The 26,584-nt window shown below is 35.8% G+C and overlaps 1 protein-coding gene across 1 annotated transcript in view; it reads right to left on the bottom strand.

The window, feature by feature from the left end:
- CNKSR2 (connector enhancer of kinase suppressor of Ras 2) overlaps positions 1-26,584 on the bottom strand; it is a 299,161-nt gene that overhangs the window by 51,852 nt on the left and 220,725 nt on the right. Inside the window, exons 15-19 of the mRNA XM_006146681.2 lie at positions 18,404-18,452; positions 17,813-17,985; positions 12,628-12,701; positions 12,289-12,360; positions 8,009-8,076 (exon numbers count right to left, since the gene is read on the bottom strand). Of these exons, the coding sequence (XP_006146743.1) occupies positions 8,009-8,076; positions 12,289-12,360; positions 12,628-12,701; positions 17,813-17,985; positions 18,404-18,452 (436 nt within the window). The remainder of the gene's footprint in view (positions 1-8,008; positions 8,077-12,288; positions 12,361-12,627; positions 12,702-17,812; positions 17,986-18,403; positions 18,453-26,584) is intronic.

The raw sequence follows: 26,584 nt of genomic DNA, 5'->3' as shown, positions 1-26,584 counted from the left end.
AAATTCCAGACCAAATTATTCTGAAGGTTCAATGAATGAATGTTATCACTTGATGCCTCATAAAGGCATATCATTTTATTCTTTTTCCTTTGTGCTCCAATGAGACCTGTTTTATTTACCTATGTACAGGATATATTTTCTACTTTCTCCCAACTTACATATTGTACTGGGTTGTCAGGAAAGTCATGATGGATTTTTGCATAGAAAAGCAGAAAGATATGTTATGACTTTCCCAAGAACCCAATATATACAATATATGTAAAATGTGTTTTTTTATACATCCAATCACTATATATTATTATGGCTTTTCCAATGAATATTCCCATTTTATTCTAAAGATGAATATTCAAAGAAAAGTGATACATATACTGCTGTAGATATATACAGATATAAAAAACTCTAAAAAGAATGTTCTCAATTCTCTTCTTTAGCTTCAATTCACTGGTTATCTAACAATCACTGTTTCCAGAGTCATGCTGACATGAATCTCTTTAACACCATACTCCTACCTCTCCTTGGAAACACATGGCAAACCCTGATTCTTGCCAAATACAAAAGGGCAAATCTGCTGATGTGGATTGTAAGCTCCAAATTTCCAGAACTACTTAAAAAGGAAGAAAATGTAAACCGCTAGACAAAGTGATGTGGCAGATCTCAGGCAAGAAGGAGGGGGAAGGATGCTGAGAGATTCATTACTAGAGTAACTCAAATGCAGCAAAAAGGTCAATAATCAGTCTGTTCCACTAATGTCTCAACTACTCAGTAACTGTTGGGTAAATGTGTAATTTACAAGAAGAAACTCAGAAGTATTACCCATATTAAGTTCAGATGATAAGATAAGATATTAAAAAACAAAGTTCCTTATCCTTATAAAATTTAAATTACAAAAGAGCTATCACAAAGCTTAACTGTTCAGATTTATATGAAAAATCATGTCACAAATTTTTACAGAAACCCCTCTCAACCCAGGATTTCCAATAATATAATACATTTGTATATTTTCTCTGTGGTACTGATTAATTTTAATAATAAATGCAACTAACATTTATTAAGAAATTACTATTGGGTTGTCAAAAAAGTCATGACACATTTTCGCATAGGAAAACATGGAAAAATACATCATGACTTTTCATTTTCAACATATCAATATATGATGAGTAGGAAGTAATAGAGCTGGGATTTGAACTAATATGTTGCCTTGGACTAAAGTTCTGAGAACTAAATTGCTGGGACTCTTTTGTATAACATAGCAGGAGAGTTCGAGGTGAAGTGTATTGATGACCATTAACTCTACCTCCTTCTGCTATTAATTCTCGGTACTGTGAATAGAAACTCTTCGGCAATGGAGATTGGGAATAAGATGAATTGTCCTTTATGTTCAGGCCAAAATACATATGGGCTCTGAAAATTCTATTTCCACTTTAATGATCATCCCCCCCCTTTTTCTAGAGGTTTTTGCTATAGGGCACATGCGCTCGCCAGACAGAGAGAGACATAGAGATGGAAAGGGAGAAATCACCCCCCAGGGGGGATGGCCACGCTGCAATCCCTTCTCCTCCATTCTCCTCTCGGGATCTTGGGCACGCACGCACACACGCCCGGTGTGAGTCTTAAGTCACCTGGTCCGGGACACGAACCGCGGTAGACTATGTGGGAGTCCAGTGATATAGTCATTATGCTAACTGCTGGTTCCCATGATTCCCTTTGAGTAAAAGACAAGCAAGGACTAGTTAATCTAAATTTGGTATCTACTTTTTCCATTGGATTGTGATAGTGAATATATAAAATCTTCGCTCAAATATGAATTAACATTGTTGCCCAGAAATGGGTCTGACAAACACTGGGTGGAGAAAGCATAAACTATGTATTTAGGCAGAGACAGACTTTTGGGAAGTTTTCTCTCTAATTCCTCCCCCTCTCCCAACCCCAGGTAAATTAGGAAGAATTCTAGTCTGTTAATTTAATGATTCTTGGTTTATTAAAAAGCACAATGATTGACTGAATTTTTTTTATTTTACCTATCTATTTATGATTTCTGACTTTTCTTTAGTAGATATTTTGTTTTGACAAAAAGCATCATCAATCTAAAGTTTCCATGGGTTGCCTAAGAAAAGGCTGAAGCATCACTTTGCAAATGAACTTTTCTTACACTAACCCGTATATCTTTTTTTTAAACTTATTTATTATCATAATCTTGTTTATATTACATTGAATCACATATAACTTTACAGTATATTACATTTCTTTTTCCAGAAGGAATACTATGCATTATCAGTCAGTTCAAAGACATTAAAATCCCCATCATCATCTAATAGCTTTTCATTATTTTTTTGTCCAGATTATTATTATTATCCAGTTATTTTTTAAAAATATTCAATCACTATCTATCATTTTGCTTGTAAAAAGATTTTACCCAACATGAAATACTTCTCAGACCAGTACAGTTGAGAATACTATACACGTCATCATCATCAGGTAATAAACCGTATGAGAAAACAATGCCAGATGAGACTACACAGAAAACTGAGACAGGCTTTTTGTGGTGTTGTGTGGAAAATTAAGAGATACACTGTTGCTTAGAGGCTAAAATTAGTCTGATTTTATTCTTTTTTTCTATTTTTTATTTATATTTAATCACTGTACATCTTATATAGCATACAAAATGTTTTTTTCTCAATGTGACTACAGTGTACATTAGTTAAGTCAGATATTATCATCAACAGATAACTTTTCATTTTAGTTTCTGTTAGATGTTTCTTCCCTGATCCCCCATCCTTTCTCCCTGTTACTCACCCCCTCCTATACTGTTTCTAGTATCCTCAGTTGCCCTCCCTGATATTATACCTTCCAGTCTTTCAATTTCTGCCACAGAGTGCAAACATTCTGTATAAATTAAGCAGGGACATACAATGCCTGTCATTCACAGTCTGGCTTGCTTCACTCAGCATTAAATATTCCATGTTCATCCACTTTGTATCAAATGTCAGGGTCTCATTGCTCTTTATGACTGAGGTATTCTGTAGTGTATATATATATATATATATATGCCACATTTTTTCAATCCATTCACCTGTTCTTGGACATATGGGCTAATTTCAAGTCTTAGCAATTGCGAATAATCCTGCAATGAACATGAATGTGCAAGTGTTTTTCTGACTGTGTGTTTTCCTATCCTTTGGGTAGATACCCAGGAGTGGAATAACTGGGTTGTATTTCTCTACCATACAACCTATTTGCAGGTTTTTGAGGAACCGCCATATTATTTTCCACAGCGGCTGTACTACTTCATTACATTCCCACTAACAGTGTAGAAATGTTCTCCTTTTCACCATAGCCTTGCCAACATTTATCATTCTGTATTTTTTATATCTTAGCCATTCTGACTGGGGTTAAGTGGGATCTCATTGTGGTTTTGATTTGCATTTATTTTATGATAAGAGATGTTGAGCATGTTTTTTGGCCATTTGAGCAAATTATTTTGTCTTATCCCTCTATATAGTACAAAATAAATGGGTACTTTTTTAAAAACTTTTTTTGCCATAGGATCCCTGCATTTGCTGAAGAGAGACAGAGAAAGACATAGAGAGGGAAAGTGAGAAATCACCCCACACCCCCGGGGTGGATGGCCATGCCACAATCCTTTTTCCTCCATTCTCTTCTCAGGATTTTGGACACATGTATGCATACACCCAGCATGATTTTTAAGCCAATGGGTGGGGACACAAAACATGTGAGAGAGAGTTCAGTGCCTTAACCACCATGACACCTGCTGGCCCTGTAAATGGGTATTTTTATGTCTCTCACAATGATATACAATTTTGTAAGTACTCATGAATAAACAGTGCCATTGCTAGAAGAGGAACACTTCTACTTTATTTTCTCATGTTGATACAAAAAGATAATTTGGGAAAAACTGACTCATTTATAACTGTGAAAGAAAGTATATTTCATTCATTTTATGTGATTAAAAGTTTACAGAGACCTTATATGTGACTGAAAATAATGTGTCATGAATGTCTGACTTGAAGCTGGAAAAAAACCCCACATTTTGTATGCTGTGATGATGCTCAGGGAATGAATGTAAATTAATTAATTAAAATGTTTCAGAAGAAAATTACAGTGCACTTGTAACTAGATTCTAGCTTTGTCCATATTTTTAGTTTAAGGTATTTTGTGAATTAATAAAATGTGGAAAAAAATAAAATAAAATAAATTCTCTTTGAAAAAATGAAACAAAACAAGTAAAAATAATTGACAAAAAATGAGAAGCTATGTGCTGATAAGTTATAGAATAATATCTTTGGCTTGATTAACATGCAAAGTATTTGTGATGAAAAAAGAAATATTGTACACTGTAAAGATATGACTAAATGCAAATAAATTAATTAATCAAAAAAAAAAAACCAGAAAAACAATCATCAGACAATTAGCCAAATTGTTATCTTGGTCAAATTTAAAATAACCCTGTTTTCTCTAAGTAAAACAAATATTGAAAAAGAAAACCCCATATCCCTTATTCTTATGTAATTAACAGGAGAAATTCACTAAACTTGTATTTAAGTCAATGAAAGAGTCACTTCTTAGCTGTACTTCTTGTTTAAATAGAAACAGTGTTTGGCAGCTATTCCTTTTCATCTCGGTGAAATATTTCTAATCCTCAAAGAGCTATATTCTGTATGAAGCTCTACAGCGAACAGTACTCAGGAGATGTCAGATAACTCTACTGAAGTGTCAAGTAGATATGTGACTTTAGTAGCTTTCTATATGGAATACCACGAGACCTAATCGCATAGAAGTTAAGAAGTTTCATATGTTAATGATCTGTGTTAAAATGCCTGATGAACATACACTGTATGTGGAAAACAAAATTATTTCAGAGATTCTGGTTATATTGCATTAACAAGAGAGACTTTAGTTATAATGATTAGCTCTTGCCTATTATTTTCTTTCTTCTTCTTTTTTTTATTTTTAAGGGAGATTTTTGCTACAGGGTGCATGTGCTTGCCACAGACACACAGAGAGAGAGAAAGTGAGAAGTCACCATCTGGGGAGATGGCCATGCCACAATCCTCCATTCTTCTCTTGGGCACACATGCACATGCTACTAGCGTGAGTTTTGAAGATTTGAACCATGGTCAGCCATGTGGGCATCCTGTGCTCAACCACTATGCCACCTGCTGGCCCTTGCCTATGATTTTCTACCATATCCCAGTTGGTACTAACATATATACTCACATGAGAGACCAGGGCATAATAAATACTTTTTGAAAACTGCATGCACACTATAACTTACCAGTTCTTTCACCCATAATGAAATTTGGTTATATAATACCAAGTACAAAGAAAATTCACTAAAATCAAGGCCATGCTCAGCTTCAAAGTAATGCTGAGTGATAAAATACAGAAGTTAAAGCCTAAAAATCCAAGCTTTCTCATTCACATAAATTGACTTTTGTAAAAATCCAAACTTTCTCATTCACATAAATTGACTTTTGCAAAGATTTTATTCTCTTATATTTACATTGCCCACACTTCTAATTCTTGGATTTTTTTTAAAAAGGCTATAAAGCACTTAAAACAAAAACAAAACACCAAAACTGTTTCATGTCTTTTTTTTTAAGGATTATTTTACTTTTTTTCCTTCTTTTTCTCCTTCCTTCCTTTTTTAAATTTGACCAGAGAGAGAGGAAGAGAGAGAGAGATAGAGAGAGAGAGAGAGAGAGAGAGAGAGAGGTGAGAAATCACCCCTTGGAGGGACTGCCACACTGCAATTCCTTCTCCATTTTCCTCTCAGGATTTTGGGCACACATATACATGTGCCTACCATGTTCCTCAATGTGGCAGGTCTGGGACTTGAGCCCCGTAGTCACCCATGAGGCATCTAGCAATCTACACCTCCATGCCATCTGCAGGCCTGGGAAACAAGCTTTAAAAAAAAATGTTTGCCATAGGACATGTGTACTCACTACAAAGAGACAGCTGGAGGAGGAGTGTGGGGAGGGTGAGAAAGCTCTTCTCTACGGGGCATAGTCACACTACAATCCCTTCTCCATTTCTTCTTCCTTTTGGAATTTTGGGCATGCATGTGTGTGCACCTGGTATGTTTCTCAAGTTGCCAGGTCTAGGACTTGAACCACATGGTTGGCCATATAAGGCCTAGCCATCTTAATCACTAGGTCACAAACTGATCTAGGAATAAACTTTTAACTATTAAGAAAGTTGTTTTCAGGATCAGCAGATGGTGTAGCGTTATGTGCTGTACTCCTACATAGTCAACTGTGACTCAAGTCCTGGACCTGATGGCTTGAAACTGATTCCAGGCACATGTGTGAACATGCCCAAAGTCCTGAGAGGAGAAAGGAGGAGAAGGGATTGCAGCGTGGGCATCTCCCCTGGGGGGGGGTGATTTTCTGCTTTCTCTCTCTCTCTCTCTAGTGAGCACATGTGTCCTACAGCAAAAATCTCTCAAAAAAAGAAGAAAGTTGTCTTTGGAGCCAGTAGGTGGCATAGTGATTAAAGTGTTGGATTCCCACATGGCTGACCATGGTTTGAGTCCTTGACCTGGTGATTTGAAACTCACACCAGGCATGTGTGTCCACATGTCCAAAGTCCCGAGAGGAGAACGGAGGAGGATGTGGCCATCCCCCGCTAGGGAGTGATTTCTCACTTTTTTCCTGTCTGTCGAGCACGTACACCCTATGACAAAAAATACAGAAAAAAGTAAAATGCCACACACACACACAAAGTTGTCTTCTTTCTCACTTCCTCTCTTTTCTCTCTATGAGTGAATGAATGTACCCACTAGGAAAATTTAAAGAAAGAAAAGTGTATTAGTAACTGGTTTGACACTTCACATTCTTAGCTAGGGTTTGCACACTGATTGATGGAGATGGCTTCCACATCATTTGTGGAATCATTCATGCTGCTCCCGTTCCCAAGATCCCGAGAGGAGAACGGAGGAGAAGGGATTGCGGCCTGGCCATCCTCCCTGGGGGGTGATTTCTCACTTTCTGTCTTTCTGTCTCTGTCTGTCTGTCTGGTGAGCGCACGCACCCTATAGCAAAAAAAAAAAAAAAAACCAACCAAACAAACAAACAACTCTCCAAAAAAATAAAAAGAATTTATGCTTCCAAGGGATATACAACAAACATACTTTGCAAAATGTAAAACCACCTCAGAAAGTACAACTTTCATCCTTAAGATTTAATGCTGCATTATGATACTGTGTTTCATAAATCTGAGTTCAATTCCAAGGCAAATTCCATAAAGTCATAGTTACATAGTAACCAAACTGAAGAACATAACCAAATGAGATAATTTATCAAAGAAGGGATTATTCATTTAATTTATTTGCATAAAAGGTCATGTAAACATCTATAAAATTGATAAACTGGGGGGAAAAAAACCCTACTGTCAATGATCTAGACTTGTGTTAATACATAAGACCTATAATAATAGGCTTTTTATATTTTATTTTTTGGAGAGGTTTTTGCCATAGGGTGCATGCGCTCACCAGAAAGAGACAGAGAGAGAGACAGAAAGTGAGAAATCACCCCCCAGGAGGGATGGCCACACCACAATTCCTTTTTCATTCTCCTCTCGGGATCTTGGGCACACACACACGTGCCCAGTGTGAGTTTAAGCCACAGGGTCAGGAACTTGAATCACAGTTTGCTACTTGAGAGTCCAGTGACATATCCATTATGCCAACTGCTGGTCCCAGTTTTTTCTTTTTTAAGATTTTGTTTCCCCATAGGAAACAAGGGGAAGGAGAAGGCAATAAATAGGTGAGAACTCTATATTAGCTACTCCAAAATTCTGAGAGTTCAGTCCCTATCTACTTGACTTACAAATCTTACCTATAAGATGCTATGGTCTGGATTCAAAGTGATCAGAAGATAAATAACCACAAATTGACATACATAGTTTCTGTCAACTGATAACAAAGAATCACTATATAGGATTATATAAAAAAAATCAACAGAATAAAAAAACAGTATTACTTTACCTTTATCTTGTTTAATCCTTTCTCTCTCTGCATATCCTGCAGTCAGCATATTAATTCTGTTAAGCCATCTGAAAAAATAAATGTTAAAATCAGTAACATCACAACTTAATTTGTTATACTTTACTTAAAAATATTTACTTTAAGATACTTCAGAATATATGGAATTACCCAATATATTAGAAGTGTTCTTTGCTACTCTTTATACGTGGAGTTTCAATGAGCTATAATTTGCTGAAGTACAAATTGCTGCCACATCAAAAATGCCATTTCAATAGAAAATTCTTGGGCAAAGATATTAATATCTGTAACATAAAGGGCTTTGAGATGACCAAAGTCATATTAATTTTGTTGCTCCAAATGTAAAACTGTTCCATATCATCTCATTGTTCTGTTTCTTCAGAACAAATGCGCCTTTAGAGATATTTAAACAATATTAGGTCTAATTTATCCTAAAAAGGGAAAGAATTATGGACTTTGCCTGTCAAAATAATAGTTTTACTATGAAATAATAGCTTTAATTAAAACTAACTGGAGTTTCATGATCCAATGGGAAATACATCTTGGGAGTACTTTAGAAACTTGTCTATAAATACAAGGGTATTAGGTTATCTAGAGACGCAATGAGCATATACTAATTTAACCTCTGCATAGATTCTGAAAGTGTATTTTCATGAATACTACATAGATTCTGAAAGTGTATTTGCATGAATACTAAGTAAAAATAAATCTTAGTTCTTTCCTCTTTCAGTTGTGCTGCTACTGCCAATGTAGGAACTATATGAAGCAAAACAATTTCATTAACTTTCTTTTGTCTAACCAGGGCTCTCCCTAAGTTCACTATTGCAACTATTCATATTACATCAGATTATCAAATCACATCTTAAAACAATGTGGCATTTATACCATATCAGATTATCAAATCACATCATTAAACAATGTGACAATTGCCTATTGGTTATTTCTCAGCCATGATCCATATACTTTCTCAAATCAGAAAGTGAAGAGGAATTCACCTTCCACACTAGTTTGGGTAAATTTGGAATCACTAGTATACTTAATGTCATTAAGTCCTATAATAATTTGATATATACATAATTTTAAGAAAAACTTGTGTTTGAGAACTTTTTCTCTAAAGATCTTCTCTTCTCTGTCAAGTAGGAGATGACATTATTCTAAGTAACTCAAATATTTAATCATTTTTTTGCCAAGTGGTGTTTACTGTGTATCTTGAAAAGGGAAGAAAGTTGTCTCTAATAGCCAAAGTCACACATATGGAAAGCTAAGCTTTAATTTTAAGAACAAGTGACCTAAATCCCAACTTTATTGTGGTAACAGTGCAATCATTACCGCAAGTATATTTTGGAAGTGAAGATGGGACTGGATTAGAAGGGGAATAAAATTGGGCTAGCTGGTGGCCAGGTAGTTACATGAGCTGGGTCCTATATGGCTGACTGCAAATATACACAGGTACTTGGGTATATGTACATATGTATGTGCTCTTACTTTATGGAAGAAAATAATAAGGATTATTTTGAACTCCAATTACACACACATACACACACAAACATATATATACATATATATTTAATATGGAAAAGAAATATATTTCCATAGAAAATAGATATGATATTTTTAAAATTATGAAATAATCAGTTAAAGCATATATTTATTATAATTATTATTATTTAGATAAATGTATTATTTCTTGAAGACTCAGGCAACCTTTAATAGGTAAGACATAGGCCCAGTCATGGTAGCCTACCTAGGATGCCACTACCTAGTGGCTGAGGCAACACTGAATGCTTAGGTTTGGCTCCTAGTCCAATCTAAATCCTGAGTGTGGCCTGCACTTGTGGTTCTAGTTAACTGGAAGGCTGGGGCAGGATGATTATGACATGGCAAGACCCTTTGTAAAATATACCACTATTTCTCTCTTCCCCCACATCTTCCATTAATAGAAAAATTACATATAGAATAATCAAAACCAAGAACATCTTGCTATTACATAAGATTACTGAACAAAATGAGTTTCTCTCATCAGTAATTCTCTATGAATATTTTTTACATGAGCTCATTCCCCCTTCTGTTAGCAAGTAATAAAAAAAAATCTTACTGAACCAATATATAGTGAATTCACAATGAGTAAACATATTTAGTATACTGTAATGACATACAGCAATGGAATACAAAATAAATAAAGAAAAAAATGCCTATTGAAAATATATGATAGGAATAAGATTATAAATATAGCAAAATCATAAAAATCTACTGTAATTAAAATTTTAAAATTTAGTATTTCAAGACAATTTAATTCTGAAAGATTTAGTGCATTATGGCAAGCCTTACATAAAACAGTACTTTTAAACATATGATGTGAAGATCACAGTTTTGACCAAACTCGTCATCGAAATAAAACACATGGTTTTGGGTTTTTCTTCAGTGGTATGTGGAACCACCTACATTTATAGGAGAGTTAGGGACAAGAAGTGACATCTGTGTGTTTATTTACTCCTCACAAAAGTCCTCCTAATGGGGATGATAATTATTCCCACTTTATAAAAGGTGAATAGCCTGGTATACAGTTTAGTTTCTTGCTCAAGGTTATGTAACTATTAAGTGGCAGAGTTGAGATTTAGATGTTTCTTATCATCACCTATCTATTATATAGATTGGACAATAACAGGCATGGAGAGGTCAAGTCCTTTCTCCAAGGTAACATAGTTGGTAAGTAACACAGTTGGGATTTAGACAGTCTGGTTCCAAAGTTTATGTTCCTGATTGCTATTGCTATACTGCCTCTCCCTAACCATAGGAAGGTTATATATGTAATAAGCACTGGCTGGCTTCTAAATTTATAGAAAGGGGAAAATTTTGAAGCTTAAACCTCATTTCTATATTCTAGAAAAAGGACAGGGGAAAGTAAATGAAAAGGAAAAAAAAGGTGACCAGCAGTAAGTGTAATGGCTATGTCGCTGGACTCCCATGTAGTCGACCGCGGCTCGAATCCCGGACCTAGTGGCTTAAACGCACGCCGGGCGCATGTGCATGCCCAAGATCCCAAGAGGAGAATGGAGGAGAAAGGATTGCGGTGTGGCCATCCCTGCTTGGGGGTAATTTCTCGCTTTCTGTCTCTCTGTCTTTTTGGTGAGCACACATGCCCTATAGCAAAAAACCTCAAAAACAAAACAAAACAAAACAAAAAACAAACAAAAAAAGGATAAAACTAGAAAAGCTAAAGCAAAAACATGAAGCAGAATGTGGTAGGTAATGGGCAAAAATTAGTATCTACTCTGTGTTAAATTTTCCCTGAGCCACCAAATAATCCTGGAGGCATTTAATAAGTTAGCTGCATGCTTCTGCCTGGTGATAGGCAAAAGGTGACAGAAAGAAATACTGACTTTGCTTAGACATGAATTACTAAGATGGATGTTCTGTCAAAAGTATTCATCACTTTAAAAAGTCAGCTTTTTAAAAATCTTTTTTCCCCTATCTAGGAATAAATTGGAAGACATTATTTTTAAAGTTTATTTATTTATTTATTTGGAGAGAGAGAGAAAGAGAGAGAAAAAGTGAGGGGTTCAGTCATCCCAAACAGGTTCTTCATGCTGTGATTTATCCCTTGACTCAGCCAGCCTAGATTATGGATAACCATGTATGTACGCATGTGTACATGGAGGTCTTGGGACATGATCCCAGGACCTTCTCATGTGGGTTCAGTATCCCAGAGCATTGTTTTAGTACTGTACCACTGGCTGGACCAAAACAATCTTGTAACGAACTTTCTGAAAAATCTCTTATTTGTTGTGGTAGATTTTTGGGTCATATATGGATCCTGACACCATTTTAGTAAACTTGACAACTAGTCAATGAGTTTGCTTTAACTAACTACTGCTTTTTTTTTTTTTTTTGATTGCCAGAGGGCATGTATGCTTGCCAGATTCAGAGTGGTAGAGAGGGAGAAAGCATTGCCCCAATGGGGCATGGTTGTTGTAATCCCTTATCCTCTATTTCTCCATCCTGTCAGAATTAGGGACACACATGCCTGCCATGTATTTCTGGCTGCCAGGGCCAGTACCCTTGACCATTGTGCTACAGGGTCAGCCTTAAATGTTGTTTTTTAAAATCAGGTACAGTCACTCAGAGCTATGGCTGGATTCATTTTTTAAAAGCTGATTAATGCAGAAACATCAGTGATATTGTTCTCTAAGGATTACTATAGAAAACAGATTTCTAGGCCTAACTGAGTTTCTAAGTACTTTGAAATTTAAGTAATACTTTACCTGTTCATATCATCGAGGTGTTCAGCAGCAAAATAAAAGCTTTTAATTTTAGGATGACAGGCTTTGAATGCACTGAAAAAGGAAACAAATTACATTTATTTTACTACAAATTGGAAATAAGTTTGAACCAAATAATTTTTATGGGTAAAGTTATCTCAATATCTAACTTGAGTTTACTTATACAATGCTTCTACCATGATGACAAGTATCAGTTAAAAATCTAATTTTTTGTCCACAAAATTGCTTTTTATTACCTTAATTTAAAAACATTAGACAAGTAACCTATAATTTAACGGTTGTAAATTTAAAGAAACTCTTCCCCAAATAAAATCAACTTACTATTTCTTGCGGCATTCACTGGCTCTATCAATTTTAAATTCGGGCAGACTGATGAATCCTTCTGCTTTTTCATCCTGAAGAGGCAACACTCTTTTTTAGGATATTATATACGAAGGCTTAAAGCTAATAATATCATATATAGATGCCTTAAATATACATATTAATAAAATTGTTCATTGGATTTCTTCAATTTGATATTTTAGATATTAGAATTCCACTCTTACCTGTTATATTACAGAAATTGAAGGGATATTTAGAAGGCTTAGAATATTACAAATTAAAATATATACAAAACCTTATATTAAAATAAGGATAGAAAATTCTTTAATTTTGAGAGGGAAACAAATTTTATAACCAATTTTCTGCTCAGAAAGTAAATGTACCTTTATAACATATAACTAAAGTCCACATGTGTAATTCACAATTTTCTATTATTTCTTCATGTTCAGGGAAATGTACTGATTCGATTTCCCTTTTGCCTCCAACAAATCACTTCTCAAACCTGAATTAAGTTTTTCTAAATATATTACAATTATTTTGTGTATTTTGTGAGTTTACAAATGACACGGGTCAATTTGATCTTCAAATATCTGGTTTGGGTACATGCTATAACTGAGATGTCTTTAAAAAGTTCATAAAAATGTATATTTTGAAAAAAGTATGCACAGATTTGGTTTTCTTTCGGTATGAAAATAAACGTGTACTTTAGTTCCATTTTTCCATGACTTTTTGAAGTCTCCTTATATATAAAGTTGATTTTTACCCAAAACACTGAAAAAAAATACATAAAACCTCCCTCTTTCTAATGCTGCATTGAAAAAGAGGGAAATTATCCAAGATTTTATATTATATACAAGTTATCTCAACTAAGCTAAGACTATCTTTGACTAATCCTTTTAATTACTGTCTCCTTTTTCCTGTCCATGGCCAATCTCACACACTCTTATGCTCCTTGCCTTCTATTTTATCTGCACTAAACCAGTCTATAGCTCCTTAGATATCAGGTTCAAATGAGATTAATTCCCAACCACTACTTCAAAGAAAAAAATAAATTTTCAATTGTTTTAGTGTATGTGTATGATTTCTTTCAATGCTAAGTTATAATGCAAAACTGAAACAATTTGATGCTTCTAATACTGATTGTAATGTATGCTCTAAAATGTCACAGTATTACAATTTTTCAATATATGAGCATTTTTTCTTTTAATCTTAAAGATAATGTTTTCAAATCCTTTTCTTACTTTGATTTCTATGTTACATTACCCTTGATACTCTTAATTTAAAATTTTAAATGATTGTGAATATTTTGCAGGCAGTTATCATCTCCCCATAAGGATGTGATGAGTAATTTTTCACATTTCTCAAAAAAAAACACATACTAAGGTATCTCTTGCAACATATACTATGAAATTAATCACTCATTTGTCACAAGGCTAACACAGTAACAATAACTTGTTAATTGAAACTTAGCTACTGTGCAATAAAAAAGGGTCTTTTTTAAAAAAAATAAAAGAGAGAGAGATTTTTGCTATAGGGTGCATGCAATCTCCAGAGAGATAGAGAGAAATAGACAGAAAATAAAAAAAAACTTCCCAGGGGGGATGGCCATGCCACAATCCCTTCTCCTCCATTCTTCTCTTGGGATCTTGGGCACACACACACACATGCCCGGCATGTTTTAAGTAGTCGTGTCCAGGACTCAAACTGTGGTCAAATACACGGGAGTCTTGTGATGTAACCATTACACCATCTGCCAGTCCTAGGTCAGTTTTTTATTACTTAAACTTTGAAAGATAGAATATAATCTAGTTTGTAGCAGAGAAATCTACAAGTGATCTTACAATAAAGTAATAATAGAGATATTAAATCTTGATACTACTTGATTAGTGAAAAATATTTAATATGTATCTGTTAAATGAAAATGTAGTTAAAATTATGGTTTGTTCACTATTTCTAAAATAAGACCCACAGCAAAACAGACAGTAGTACTTTATCTGATTGTGTAATTGCCACAAAAATATTAAAACCAAATCTTTTATATAGGTAATATACACATCAATTTTAAATAGCAAATTATTAATTTAAGATTTTATAAATGAGGTTCACTGAAAAAATTTTACTAATAGCATATGTTTATTGAGCATTTAGTATGTACCAGGTATTGTTCTCAGTGGGCTTTTAATGCACTAATACATTTCGTCTATATGATAGCTCAATGAGATAAGCATTATTACTCTCAGTTTACAGATGAGGAAATTGAGGCACAGTAGCTCAGGTGATATGATTCCTAAATCCTAAGCATAACATAACCTAGCATAATGTAATGCTATGTTATGTTCTAGGGAACATAAAATTCTCTGGACACTGCATGTTATAATCGAGGGTATAATAATGTAAAACTATTTTTCAACAATTAATCTTTATATGCAAATTGGTGAATATGTTAGCATAAAAGTATTTTTTTGAGAGATTTTCCACTATAGGGCACGTGCACTCGCCAGAAAGACAGAGAGAGACAGAGAGACAGAAAGTAAGAAATCACCCCCCAGGGGGGATGGCCACACCACAATTCCCTCTCCCCCATTCTCCTCTAGGGATCTTGGGCACACACCACGCACACACGCCTGGCATGAGTTTAAGCCACCAGGTCTGGGACTCGAACCGCGGTCAACTACAAGGGAGTTCAGTGACATAGCCCTTTCACCAACTGCTGGTCCTGCCATAAAAGTATTTGATTAAGACTATTAAGTCCTCCCAGTATATTAAGCATGTACTTTTTTAATAGAGATTTTTGCTATAGGGTGCGTGTGGTCACCAAAGAGATAGAAAGTAAGAAATCACCCCCTCAGTGGTGATGGCCACACCACAATCCCTTCTCCTCCATTCTCCTCTCGGGATTTTGGGCACGCTCATGCACACAAATGCCTGCCATGAGTTTTTAGCTGCCAGGTCCAGGACTCGAACTGTGGTTGTCTATGTGGGAGTCCAGCAATGTAACCATTATGCCATCTGCTGGTCCCAGCATGTACTTTTTTGATAAAATAAGTTAACAGAAGAAACCACTGTTTAAAAAAAAAAAAAAACAAAACAAACCAATAAACTGAACTGAGAAATGGCTATAGTAAAGAATCAAAGAGAATGTATGGTGAAGGGAATATCAATGAATCAGGTATACTCTTGGTATATCTGCAGATATCTTTTTTGGGGGACAGTTTGTTTCTCTAGGGCATGTGTGCTTGCCAGAGAGACAGAGAGGGACAGAAAGTGAGAAAACATCCCCTAGAGGATGGCCACAATGCAATCTGTTCTCCTTCATTTTCTTTACAGAACTTTGGGCCCTGCATGAGGGCCCAAACCACTGGGTCTGAGACTTGAACCATGGTCAACCATGTGAGAGTCCAGCACTTAACCACTATGTCACATACTGGCCCAGTGTATCTGTTCATATCTATGATACGTTTTAATATGATTACTCTGAATATAAATCTCTGTAGTAAACTAACCCAAGAAATCATAAGAATAATTTTTAAAACAATTATTTATTTAATTTTATTTATTATTGTTATTTTAAAAATTTGACCACAGAGAGAGAGAGAGAAAGGGAAGGTGAGAAAACAAGCCATCAGGTCTGGGATTTGAATCACAGTCATGTGGGAGTCCAATGCCCCAATCACCACACCACCTGCTGGCTTCTCATAAGAACAATTTAAATGTATATATATGCATTCTCCCTCAACTCTTCAATTGTGTCAAGTGAAATGTATATTTGTGTATTTTCAAAACTAGTCTACTAGTTCATTTTTCTTTAAAAAACTGAATTGAATTCAGATGATATTATTTATTATATTAATTTATACAATATTAAAGGGATTTCTCCCCCAACCCCCCCCAAAAAGAAAAAAATGTGAAACTCTGAACAAAAGCAATATATTTAAAAATTTCTATTAAATTTCCATGTATAGTGATGCATTGCTTACTGATAGCAATATGTTCCAAGAAATGTATTGTTATGTGAGTTCAATCTTTGTGTAGACATCACTGGGTATACTCATACTAGTCTACATGGTGTAGCCAAACACACATTTAGGCACTATGGTTTAATCTCATGTGACCACCATTGTACGTGTGGTTTGTTATTGACTGAAATAATGTTGTATGGTACATGAGCATATAATCTTTTTAGTTAAGCCATTGCTTGAATTGATTTGATATTTTAAATTAGATATACAGACATTTTTAAAATTTTAATTTATTTTATATATTCAATCACTGTACATCGCTACAGCCTTATGAATACACATGAATACACTTCACACCAGTGCAGTTGAAAATACTATACACATTATCATCAACAGATAATCATCCATTTCTGGGTCCCATAAATGTCTTGCCTCTCTTATTTTTCTCCTTGATTCCTTTCCTCACACTCTCTCCCTTCTCCCACCATTTCCCCACACTGTCTCCAGAATCCATAACCATTTTCCATGCTTCTATATCCTCTACTCTTTCAGTTTCCACCATAGAGTGCAGACAGTATATATTAAGTGGAGACGTGCAATATCTCTCTTTCATAGTCTGGCTTGCATCACTCAGTAAATCTTCCATATTCATCCACTTCATCTCAAATGCTTGGGTCTTTTTTTTTTTAATGGCTGAGTAGTATTCCATAGAGTATATATACCATACTTTTTCAATCCATTGCCTGTTCATGGACATCTGGGTTGGTTCCATGTCTTAGGAATTGTTTATAATGCTGCAATAAACATAGATGTGCAAGCACTTTTCTGACTGAGTGTTCCTCCTTTTAGGTAAATCTTGTTTGTTGGTGTATAGTCACTCATAGTATCCTCTAATAATGTTTTGTATTCTATTATGTCTATTGTAGTATTGCATGTTTCATTGTGAATTTGATTTATCTGGTTCCTTTCTCTTTTCTTCTTAAACAGAATTTTACTATAGTTTATCTGTGCTTCATATTTGTAGCAACATTAGAATAATTGAAACAACTATTTTTGCAGAACTTCAAAATACAATCATTTTAAGAGTGCAGACTGAAAAATAACTAGCAGAGATCTCTAGAACTTTTCTTAAAGTAATTATATGATTTTAAAGTACAAGAATTAAAGCTGATTCTTTTGGTTAAAGGCAGAAAATGGATGAGAAAACAAAATGTGCTTTGTCTTACCTCTTCATTAATATACCAGTATAGAGATGCATCCTTTAGGACAAACCAATATTTCTTCCATTTCTGAGAAAAATAACTCTTTGCATCTTTCTTTTTCCAAAGCCAGCCCTCACAGTCACCACGGCCAAGATCTTTGCAAGAAATTCGTCTTTTGCTCTTGCCTGCTATAGGACCTTAAAGGTAAGAGTGAGCGAAAATTTTCCTTAAATTTTATAAAATGTATGAAAGTAGAAAATTAATTTATAGTACACTAAAATAAGTCTGGGTACTTGACCTTAAATTTAAAAATTTTTATATTGTATTGAAATAGAAAAATATAGAAATCTTTAAACCTTTCCCCTCCACATAAGTGGCAGAGAATTTAATCAGAAATGTGTAATCCTAGTCTCAAAATTTGTTGAGACCAGTTGTTGTAAACGATACCTTACATCATAACTGAACTGAAGGAGAAGACATTCTTGGCAGCTCTTGCACTAGGGAATTATGCTCTTCCAAACCACATGGGATCAGGCAAGAGAGAATGGAGGATGTGTGCTGGGTGAGTTTCAGAGTGCAAAATAAATAAGTAAGACCTACATTTTCTTTTCTTACCTTTGCTTTTCTTTTTTGATTTGTGCTGCAGAGAGGACTGCTGAAATGTCTGAAATTAAAGATAAGGAAGAATGTTATCTTATAGTTAGGGTGATATCTGGAGCACCAGTATACCACACAGAACTCTCAAGGGCTAAATGATGACTCTAAATCCTGGTGAGAAAGTACTTTCTTTTTCTGAAGCCCCAAGACAAATTTATATATATACTCATATACTCTCATATATATATATATATATAAATATAAATATCATGTTACTTAACTTTCTAATCTCCCATGAATGAGGAGAGGATATTATCTTTAAGTTTATCTTGTAGGCAGAAAGATCAGGGCACAAAGTACTGGTAAAACTAAGGGCTCTTATACACACACACACACACATGCACACACACACACACACATACACACTTTGTACCATTATTAAGGTTTTATTGTGCTTTCTCAGATAATATTTCATTTTTTCTTACAAAAATCTTATCAAGTAGGGAGGAAAATTTGACTATCTCTTTTATCCCTGAAGTTCGTTCTATTACATAAGTTACCATCACCTACTGATCTCCCAATTCTGTCACTATTATTGGTGATTATTCTTAATGTAGATGATGTGATGTCAGCACCTTGGATCCTCAGGTTCTTATTTATTTTTTTAAACAGACATTTTTGCTCCTGGATGTGTGTGCTTGTTGAAGAGACATAAGGAAAGAAATCACTCCCCAGATGGGATGGCTACATGGCAATCCCTTCTCCGTTCTCCTCTTGTGATTTTGGGTATGCATGCACATGTGCCCCACGTGAGTTTCAAGTCATTGGGTATGGGACTAGAAGTGCAGTTGGCCATGTGGAGTCCAGTGGTGTAACCATTCATTATGCCATCTACCGGTCCCTCAGGCTTTCATTTTCTAATGATCTTTACCTCCTTGCTCCTCAGCTATATGCCCCAATGACCATAAGTTCATATATTTTTTTAAGGTTTTTGCCATAGGGCGTGTGTACTTACCTGAGACTGACAGAGAGAGAAAAAGAGAGAGAGAGAGAGACAGCGAGAGGGAAAGTGAGAAATCACCCCCCAGAGGGAATGCCACACCACAATCCTGTCTCCATTTTCCTCCTGAGATTTTGGGCATGCACACACACACACGGTGTGATTTTCAAGCCTCTAGGTGTAGGGCATGAACTGTAGTTGGCCACGTAGGAGTCCAGGGCCTTAAGCACCATACCACCTGTTAACCTCCATAGGTTGATATCTTAAGCACACTCTAGTCAGTGCCTCTAATACCTGTGGTTTAATACTCTATGTTATAAATTAAAGAACAAAACCCCTTTATTGAGGCATCCATTTCATTCACCTGACCATCCTCTGTGCTTGTATTTCTCTTCTTTCACTTGGTTTCCATGAGACATTATATAATCATTGCCTTGAACCACACTTCCTGCATCATATCTGCTTACCTAAACAATCATCCTGGTTAAATCTGCTTGCCTGTTTACTCCTTGCTAAGTATCTAAACAACTTAAAATGTTAAGAGAAAAACCCATAGCTGTAATGGCTGGTCTGGCTTTCAAGTAATGAGTATAAAACACTGAATCCAGGCAGTCTATTAAGCTAGATTGTTGACTGGTATAAAAGATGAATTATATTCACATCATCAGCTTGCTAAGAGAGAGCAAAGATAGCATGTGTACTTTTAAAACACAGATATTCCTTTAAAATGAAATTTAGGCAACTGATTCTTCTTCTTCTTAACAAATAATATAATATTATGGATAGGTACCAGTCTTAAAAATAAGGGTCAGATTGTTTTCTGATTTATAGTGTAATTCAAAATTAATCACCCAACTATAAAAGCAATCTAAGTATATATGCATGTAGTGTGCATTTGTATGTACACACGTGTGTGTATGAACATATGACGTATATCTTGAATTTTGCAGTGTCCATGGCTATAGACATTCCCAAAGAATTTTTGAAAAAGATAAAAGATAAAACCCATTATACTGTGTTGACTTTCTTGAGTGCAGTTTACTTCAAAATAATAACTTGAATAATAACTCTCTCCAATATGCTTAAGTATAGTTAATTCACATATAGTTATTTTCTCTAAATTGTTAGGATGTGAAGTTACTGAATTTTCCCCCTTTTGTGTTTCCACAAGTAACCATTAGGGTTTTATAGTTCATTATTTTTAAAATGACAAAAATGGGGGTGGCTTGTTTTTAGGAAGCTACATGAATAACAGACAGCTTGAAAGAACTGGGTTAGGCTGCTACCACTGCCCATGCCTCTGCATTGCTGCCATGGCTACTACCTTTCACCCACCTTGCCAGCTCTGCCTCTGGCCACACTGAGACCAGAGAGGTTGGAGTAAATCAGGGGAAAAATAACCACCGCCTGAGGCGAGACTTGACTGCTATTGCCTATGCAGCTCCCAAGGACCTGGGCCATGGCTGTTACCTGAAGTAGCCCCCACAGAGAGAAGAATTGGGTAGGACTGACAGGAGGCAAGAGGGAGTTGGCAGGAACATCCAGTCCTCATGGTTTCTAGAGCCAATCACCGGAAGCTGTTGAGGATCTGAAGGACCCCCCACTACACACACACCCCATCTCCAACTTCCCCTAAATGAGAGAAACTCTATTCTGAAATTCTGAATCCCAGACTTTCACCATAGATTCTAGCACTCCCACCCACAGAGGAAAAGGAAACAGGTACAGAGCTAACACATATCATAAGAAGAGCAGGAATATACGGGTTCAGAAAAATTAAACAAATAAAAAAAATTCAGACCCCCCACTCTACCCCAAGCTGCCGAGAGAGCTATACCATCCTCAAGTCAAATAGCAGGTGGAGCTCCATTACAATCAAGTCTCCACAGCTCAGAAAAAGCAAATGCCAAATAGAGCACCCCATCCCAACAGAGATGGAGGAATTTGGGCACCACTCCCTGTCTGGCAGGCAGGTCAGACATGTACTATCCATCCTCTCAAATTCAAGTCTAGGGAAATGGACCTATCCTACAACCCAGTTCTTCTGGAACCTTCTGAGCTGCCTCACATACGGGCTATACAAGCCCTGTTCTGATCTGGAAGACATGGCTAACCTCTGGTCCCACCCGAACCACTTTGACAGGGGCACATGTAGGCCTAAGTAAGTTGCTGTTCTTCTCCACTGGCATAATAGAACATACTCCAAAAGTTAGGAAGACGTGAACATTACACCAGATGCCCCAAACAAATGAAGAGACCTAAGAAATATGAAAAAAAAAAGGAAATTATCTTTCCTCTAAATGAATACAGTAACTGCTCACCAACAGTGGATAAAAACACAAGAAATCACATAAATGTCAAAAGAAAAATTTAGGGGCCGGCAGGTGGTGTGGTGGTTAAGGGTGCTGGACTCCCATTGTGTCCATGTGTGTGTATTCTTGAGACTACAGAAAGGTATCGAACTATTAAGATAACAACTGCAGGGTTCTTTTCTTTCTTCCTTTTAATTTTTTTTTTTAAATAGAACTTTTTGCTTTAGGGCCTGTGTGCTTGCCAGAGAGAAAAAGAGAGACAGAGACAGTGAGAGGGAATGTGAGACATCGCCCCCCAGGTGGGAGGGCACTCCAATCCCTTCTCCTCCATTCTCCTCTCGTGATCTCAGGCATGCACGCACACTCGCCCGGCATGAGTTTAAGCCACCGGGTCCGAGACTCGAACTGCGGTTGACTATGTGGAAGTCCAGCGACATAGCCATTAGGCTAACTGCTGGTCCTAATAAAATAATTCTTTAGAAAAAGATAAGAATTTAGAATATTCATTATAACAAAATTAAATGAGATGCAAGAGAAAATGGACAACTAATTCCAGATTTAAAAAAGAAAATCATGAAATGAAGGAAGAATTCTTTAAAGACAGACACTCTAAAAAAGAACAGAACTCTTGGAAATGAGAAATGTAATAAAAAGAAAAAATCAAAATCTCCCTTGAGGGAACCAGCAGTTAGCGTAATGGCTATGTTGCTGGACTCCCACGTAGTCGACAGCGGTTCGTGTCCCGGACCCGGTGGCTTAAAACTCACGCCGGGCGCGTGTGCGTGCGTGCCCAAGATCCCGAGAGGAGAATGGAGGAGAAGGGACTGCGGCGTGACCATCCCCCCTGGGGGGTGATTTCTCGCTTTCTGTCTCTATGTCTCTGTCTGTCTGGCGAGCGCACACACCCTACAGTGAAAATCTCTCCAAAAAAAAAAAAAAAATCTCCCTTGAAAGCATTAACAGCAGGTTAAATCATGCAGAAAAATTTCTAACCTTGAAGACAAAACCTTCAGTTTAGTCCAAGATGCCAAAAAGAAAAATATAAACATGAAAAATGAAGACAACATACAAGAAATTGTAGACATCATCAAAAGGCTGAATATCTGCATAATGTGTATTCCAGAGGTGAAGAGATGAGTAAAGGCATAGAAACTCTCTATCATGAAATATTATCTGAAAAATTTCCAAATCTAGAGATGTACACACATCTAGATCCAGGAAATCCAAAGAACGCCACATAGATCGACATGATAAGATCTTCTCTAAGGCACATAAAAGCCAAACTGGTAAAAGACAAATACAATATTCAAAAAATGGCAAGAGAGAAACATTGTCACTTTCAAAGGTCACCTCATCAGATTCACTGCAGATCTCTCAATTGAAATGTTGCAGGCAAGGAAAGGATAAAAAGACATATTTAAAATCCTGAAAGAAAAAATTTCAGCCACATAATCCTCCATAATCTTTGGAACATAGCAAAAGCAGTCATAAGAGGGAAGTTTATAGCAATTAGTGCCAAAAAGGAAAAAATAGGAAGATGGCAAATAAATAATCTAATGATACCTCTCAAGGAACTGTAAAAGCAACAACCCCACCTCCCCAAAAATGGGAAAGCACCAGAATTATCAGAATAAAAGAAATAATAAAGATTAGAGCAGAAATAAATGAAATTGAGAATAAACAATAAAATAATTCAATAAAACAAACTTTTTTTTGAGAGGACAAACAAAATTGGCAAACCACTAGCTAGATTTAACAAACGAAACAGAGGAAGGAGCCAGATAAAGAAATCAATGATGAAATAGACAATATCACAACAGATATAATGGAAATACAAATAATCATGAGAGAATACTATGAGCAATTACATGCCAACAAATTAGAAAACTTAGATGAGATGAACAAATTTCTGCACACATACAATACACCTAGATTGAACCAGGCAGAAATAAAACATCTGAATAGGCCCATATTAAGCAGTTAAGATTGAATTTGTGATAAATAGTCTCCCAACAAGGAAAATTCAAGGCTCCAATGACTACACTTCTGAATTCTACAAAACTTTTAAAAAGGAATTAACCCAAATTCTCCTCAAAGTATTTCTAAAGCTTCAAATTGAAGGAACCCTCCCAAATTCATTCCTGAAGCTTCCATCATTGTAATATCAAAAGCAGACAAGGACATAACAAAAAAACTATAGAACAATATCCCTGATGAATATAGATTCTGAAATCCTCAACAAAATACTAGCAAATCCAATCCAACAGCACATTAGAAAGGTTACACACTATGACCAAGTAGGCTTAATTCCAGGAACGCAAGGATGGTTGAACATACACAAAACAATAACTGTAATACATTGCATTAACAGAAGAAAAGATAAAAACCATAATGATCATATCAATGAATGTAGAAAAAGCACTTGATGAAATGCAACATCCCTTCATGATTAAGATTCTCAGCAAACTAAGCATAGAAGGGACATTTCTCAACACAATTAAAGCAATATATGAAAAACCCACAATTAGCATCATGCTTAAGTGGGAAAAGACTGACGCTTTCTCACTCAGAACTGCAACAAGACAAAGCTGTCCACTTTCTCTAAGCCTTTTTAACATAGCACTAGAAATCCCAGCCAATACAACCAGATAGGAGAGTGAAATAAAAAGAATTTGACTAAAAGAAGAAGTAAATTGTCCTTATTTGCAGATGACTTTATATACACAGAAAATTCAAAAGAATTCATGAAAAAATTCCTAGAAGTGGTTTAAAAAATTCAGTAATGTGGCAGGATACAAAATACGTAGTGTGTTTATACATCAACAATGAAAAAACTAAGGTAGAATTGAAGAGTTGATCAACTCAAAATGAATCAAAGATCTAAGTGTAAAATCTCAAACTATAAAACTACTGGTGGAACACTTATTTAAAATAGCCATACACACACAACAACAACAACAACAAAACAGAGGTGAAAGACCTCCTTAAGGAAAACTGTGAAAAACTGAAAAAAGAAATCAGGCATATACAAAAACAAAGAAATAAATAAAACAAAACAAAAAACACCAAAAAACCCCCAGAAAGACACCTTATTCCTGGAAAGGAAGAATTAATAAAATCAAAATGTCACTTCTATCTAAATTAACTTACAAATTCAATGTGATTCGGACCAAATTACCAGCGACAATCTTCACAGAAATGGGAAAAAACAATTACAAATTTTGTCTGGAATCATAAAAGACCCTGTATTGCATAGGTAATACTGTGGATAAAGAATAAGTAGGAGGCACCTGACTACCTGACCTTAAAATGTATTATTGGGACCAGAAATTGGCATAATGGTTATGTTGCTGGACTCCCATGTAGTCGACTGTGGTTTGAGTCCTGGACCTGGTGGCTTAAACTCACGCCAGGTACACGTACATGCATGCTCAAGATCCCAAGAGGAGAATAGAGGAGAAGGGACTGAGGTGTGGCCATATCCCCTAGGAGATGATTTTTTGCTTTCTGTCTCTCTGTATTTCTGGTGAGCACATGCACCCTAAAGCAAAAACCTCTCCAAAAAAAAGAAAAAAGTAAAGTTAAAAAAAGTATTACAAAGCTGTGATAATTAAAATAGCATGGTATTGACACAAAAATAGACACATGAACCAAATGAACAGAAGTGAGAATCCAGAAATAAACCCCTAAAACTTAAGGCCAATTGATTTTTGTCAGAGGACTTAAGACACTTGAGTGGGGAAAGGAAAGTCTCTTCAGCAAATGGTAGTGAAAGAACTGGATATCCACCAGCAGAAAAATAAAATTGGACCCTTATTTCTCACCATTAACAAAGATCAACCCAAAACAAATCAAAGATCTAAATGTAAAGTCTCAAATTATAAAACTACTGGTGGAACACACTGTGGAAACACTTGAAGACAATGGAGTAGGCAAAGATTTCTTAAATAAGACCTCTAAACCATATGCAACAATGCCAAAAATAGACAAATGGGATTATATCAAGCTAAAAAGCTTCCACACGGCAAAGGAAATAGAGTGCACAGACAATCATGGAATGGGATAAAATACTTTCAAATTATGCCTCAGATACGGAACTGATAAACCAGAATACATAGGAAACTCAAGCAGCTGATCCATCCCACACACAAAGAAGAATCCAGTTATAAAATGTGCCAATGAGATGAACAGACAACTCTAAGGAAGACATATAAATGGCCGAAAAGCACATGAAAAAAATGTTCAACATCACTTATAAGGAAAATTAAAGTCAAAAGCACAGTGAGATACCCAGTTTGTTTACTGGAACCCCAGTAAAACAGACAAAAACATGACAATTGTTGGTGTGGCTGTGGTGAAAAGAGAACATTCCTCCACTGTTGGTGAAATGTAAATTAATACATACATACATAATACAAAATACACAAAATATATAATGGGGAGGAAATAGTTAACATAGCAGGCCTGATGCTGCTATTTTAGAAGGGTCTACTTGTAGGATTGACCCTTGATTGGCATCCAGGAACTTGGCTGGGAAACACTTCCCTACAATGATATTGAAGCTTCCCTAAGTGATGAGACTATTTTGCCTATATGGGACACTGAACACTAGGCAGAGGATGTCTACATAACCAATTCAATAAAATCCTTGGTTTCTGAGTCTCTAATGGGCTTCCCTAGGCAGAAATACTGCATACAAATTATTTCATTTTTGCTGCTGGGGGAAGGTGTGTTATGTGTGACCAGTCACAGAAGGCAGAAAGCACAGAAAGCTTGCAAATAGATTTCTCCAGATTCCATAGTTGTCTTTTTTTTCTTTTTTCTTACCTATATGGCTGTATATCTTTGCTGTTCTGGTGGAATCAATTTCAGCTGAAAGTAACTATA

The sequence above is a fragment of the Tupaia chinensis genome, unplaced genomic scaffold (genome assembly GCF_000334495.1).
Source record: "Tupaia chinensis unplaced genomic scaffold, TupChi_1.0 Scaffold000184_1, whole genome shotgun sequence".
NCBI classification, from domain to species: domain Eukaryota; kingdom Metazoa; phylum Chordata; class Mammalia; order Scandentia; family Tupaiidae; genus Tupaia; species Tupaia belangeri.
Note: the sequence above shows the minus strand (reverse complement) of the source record. Positions and strands in the feature narration are given on the sequence as shown.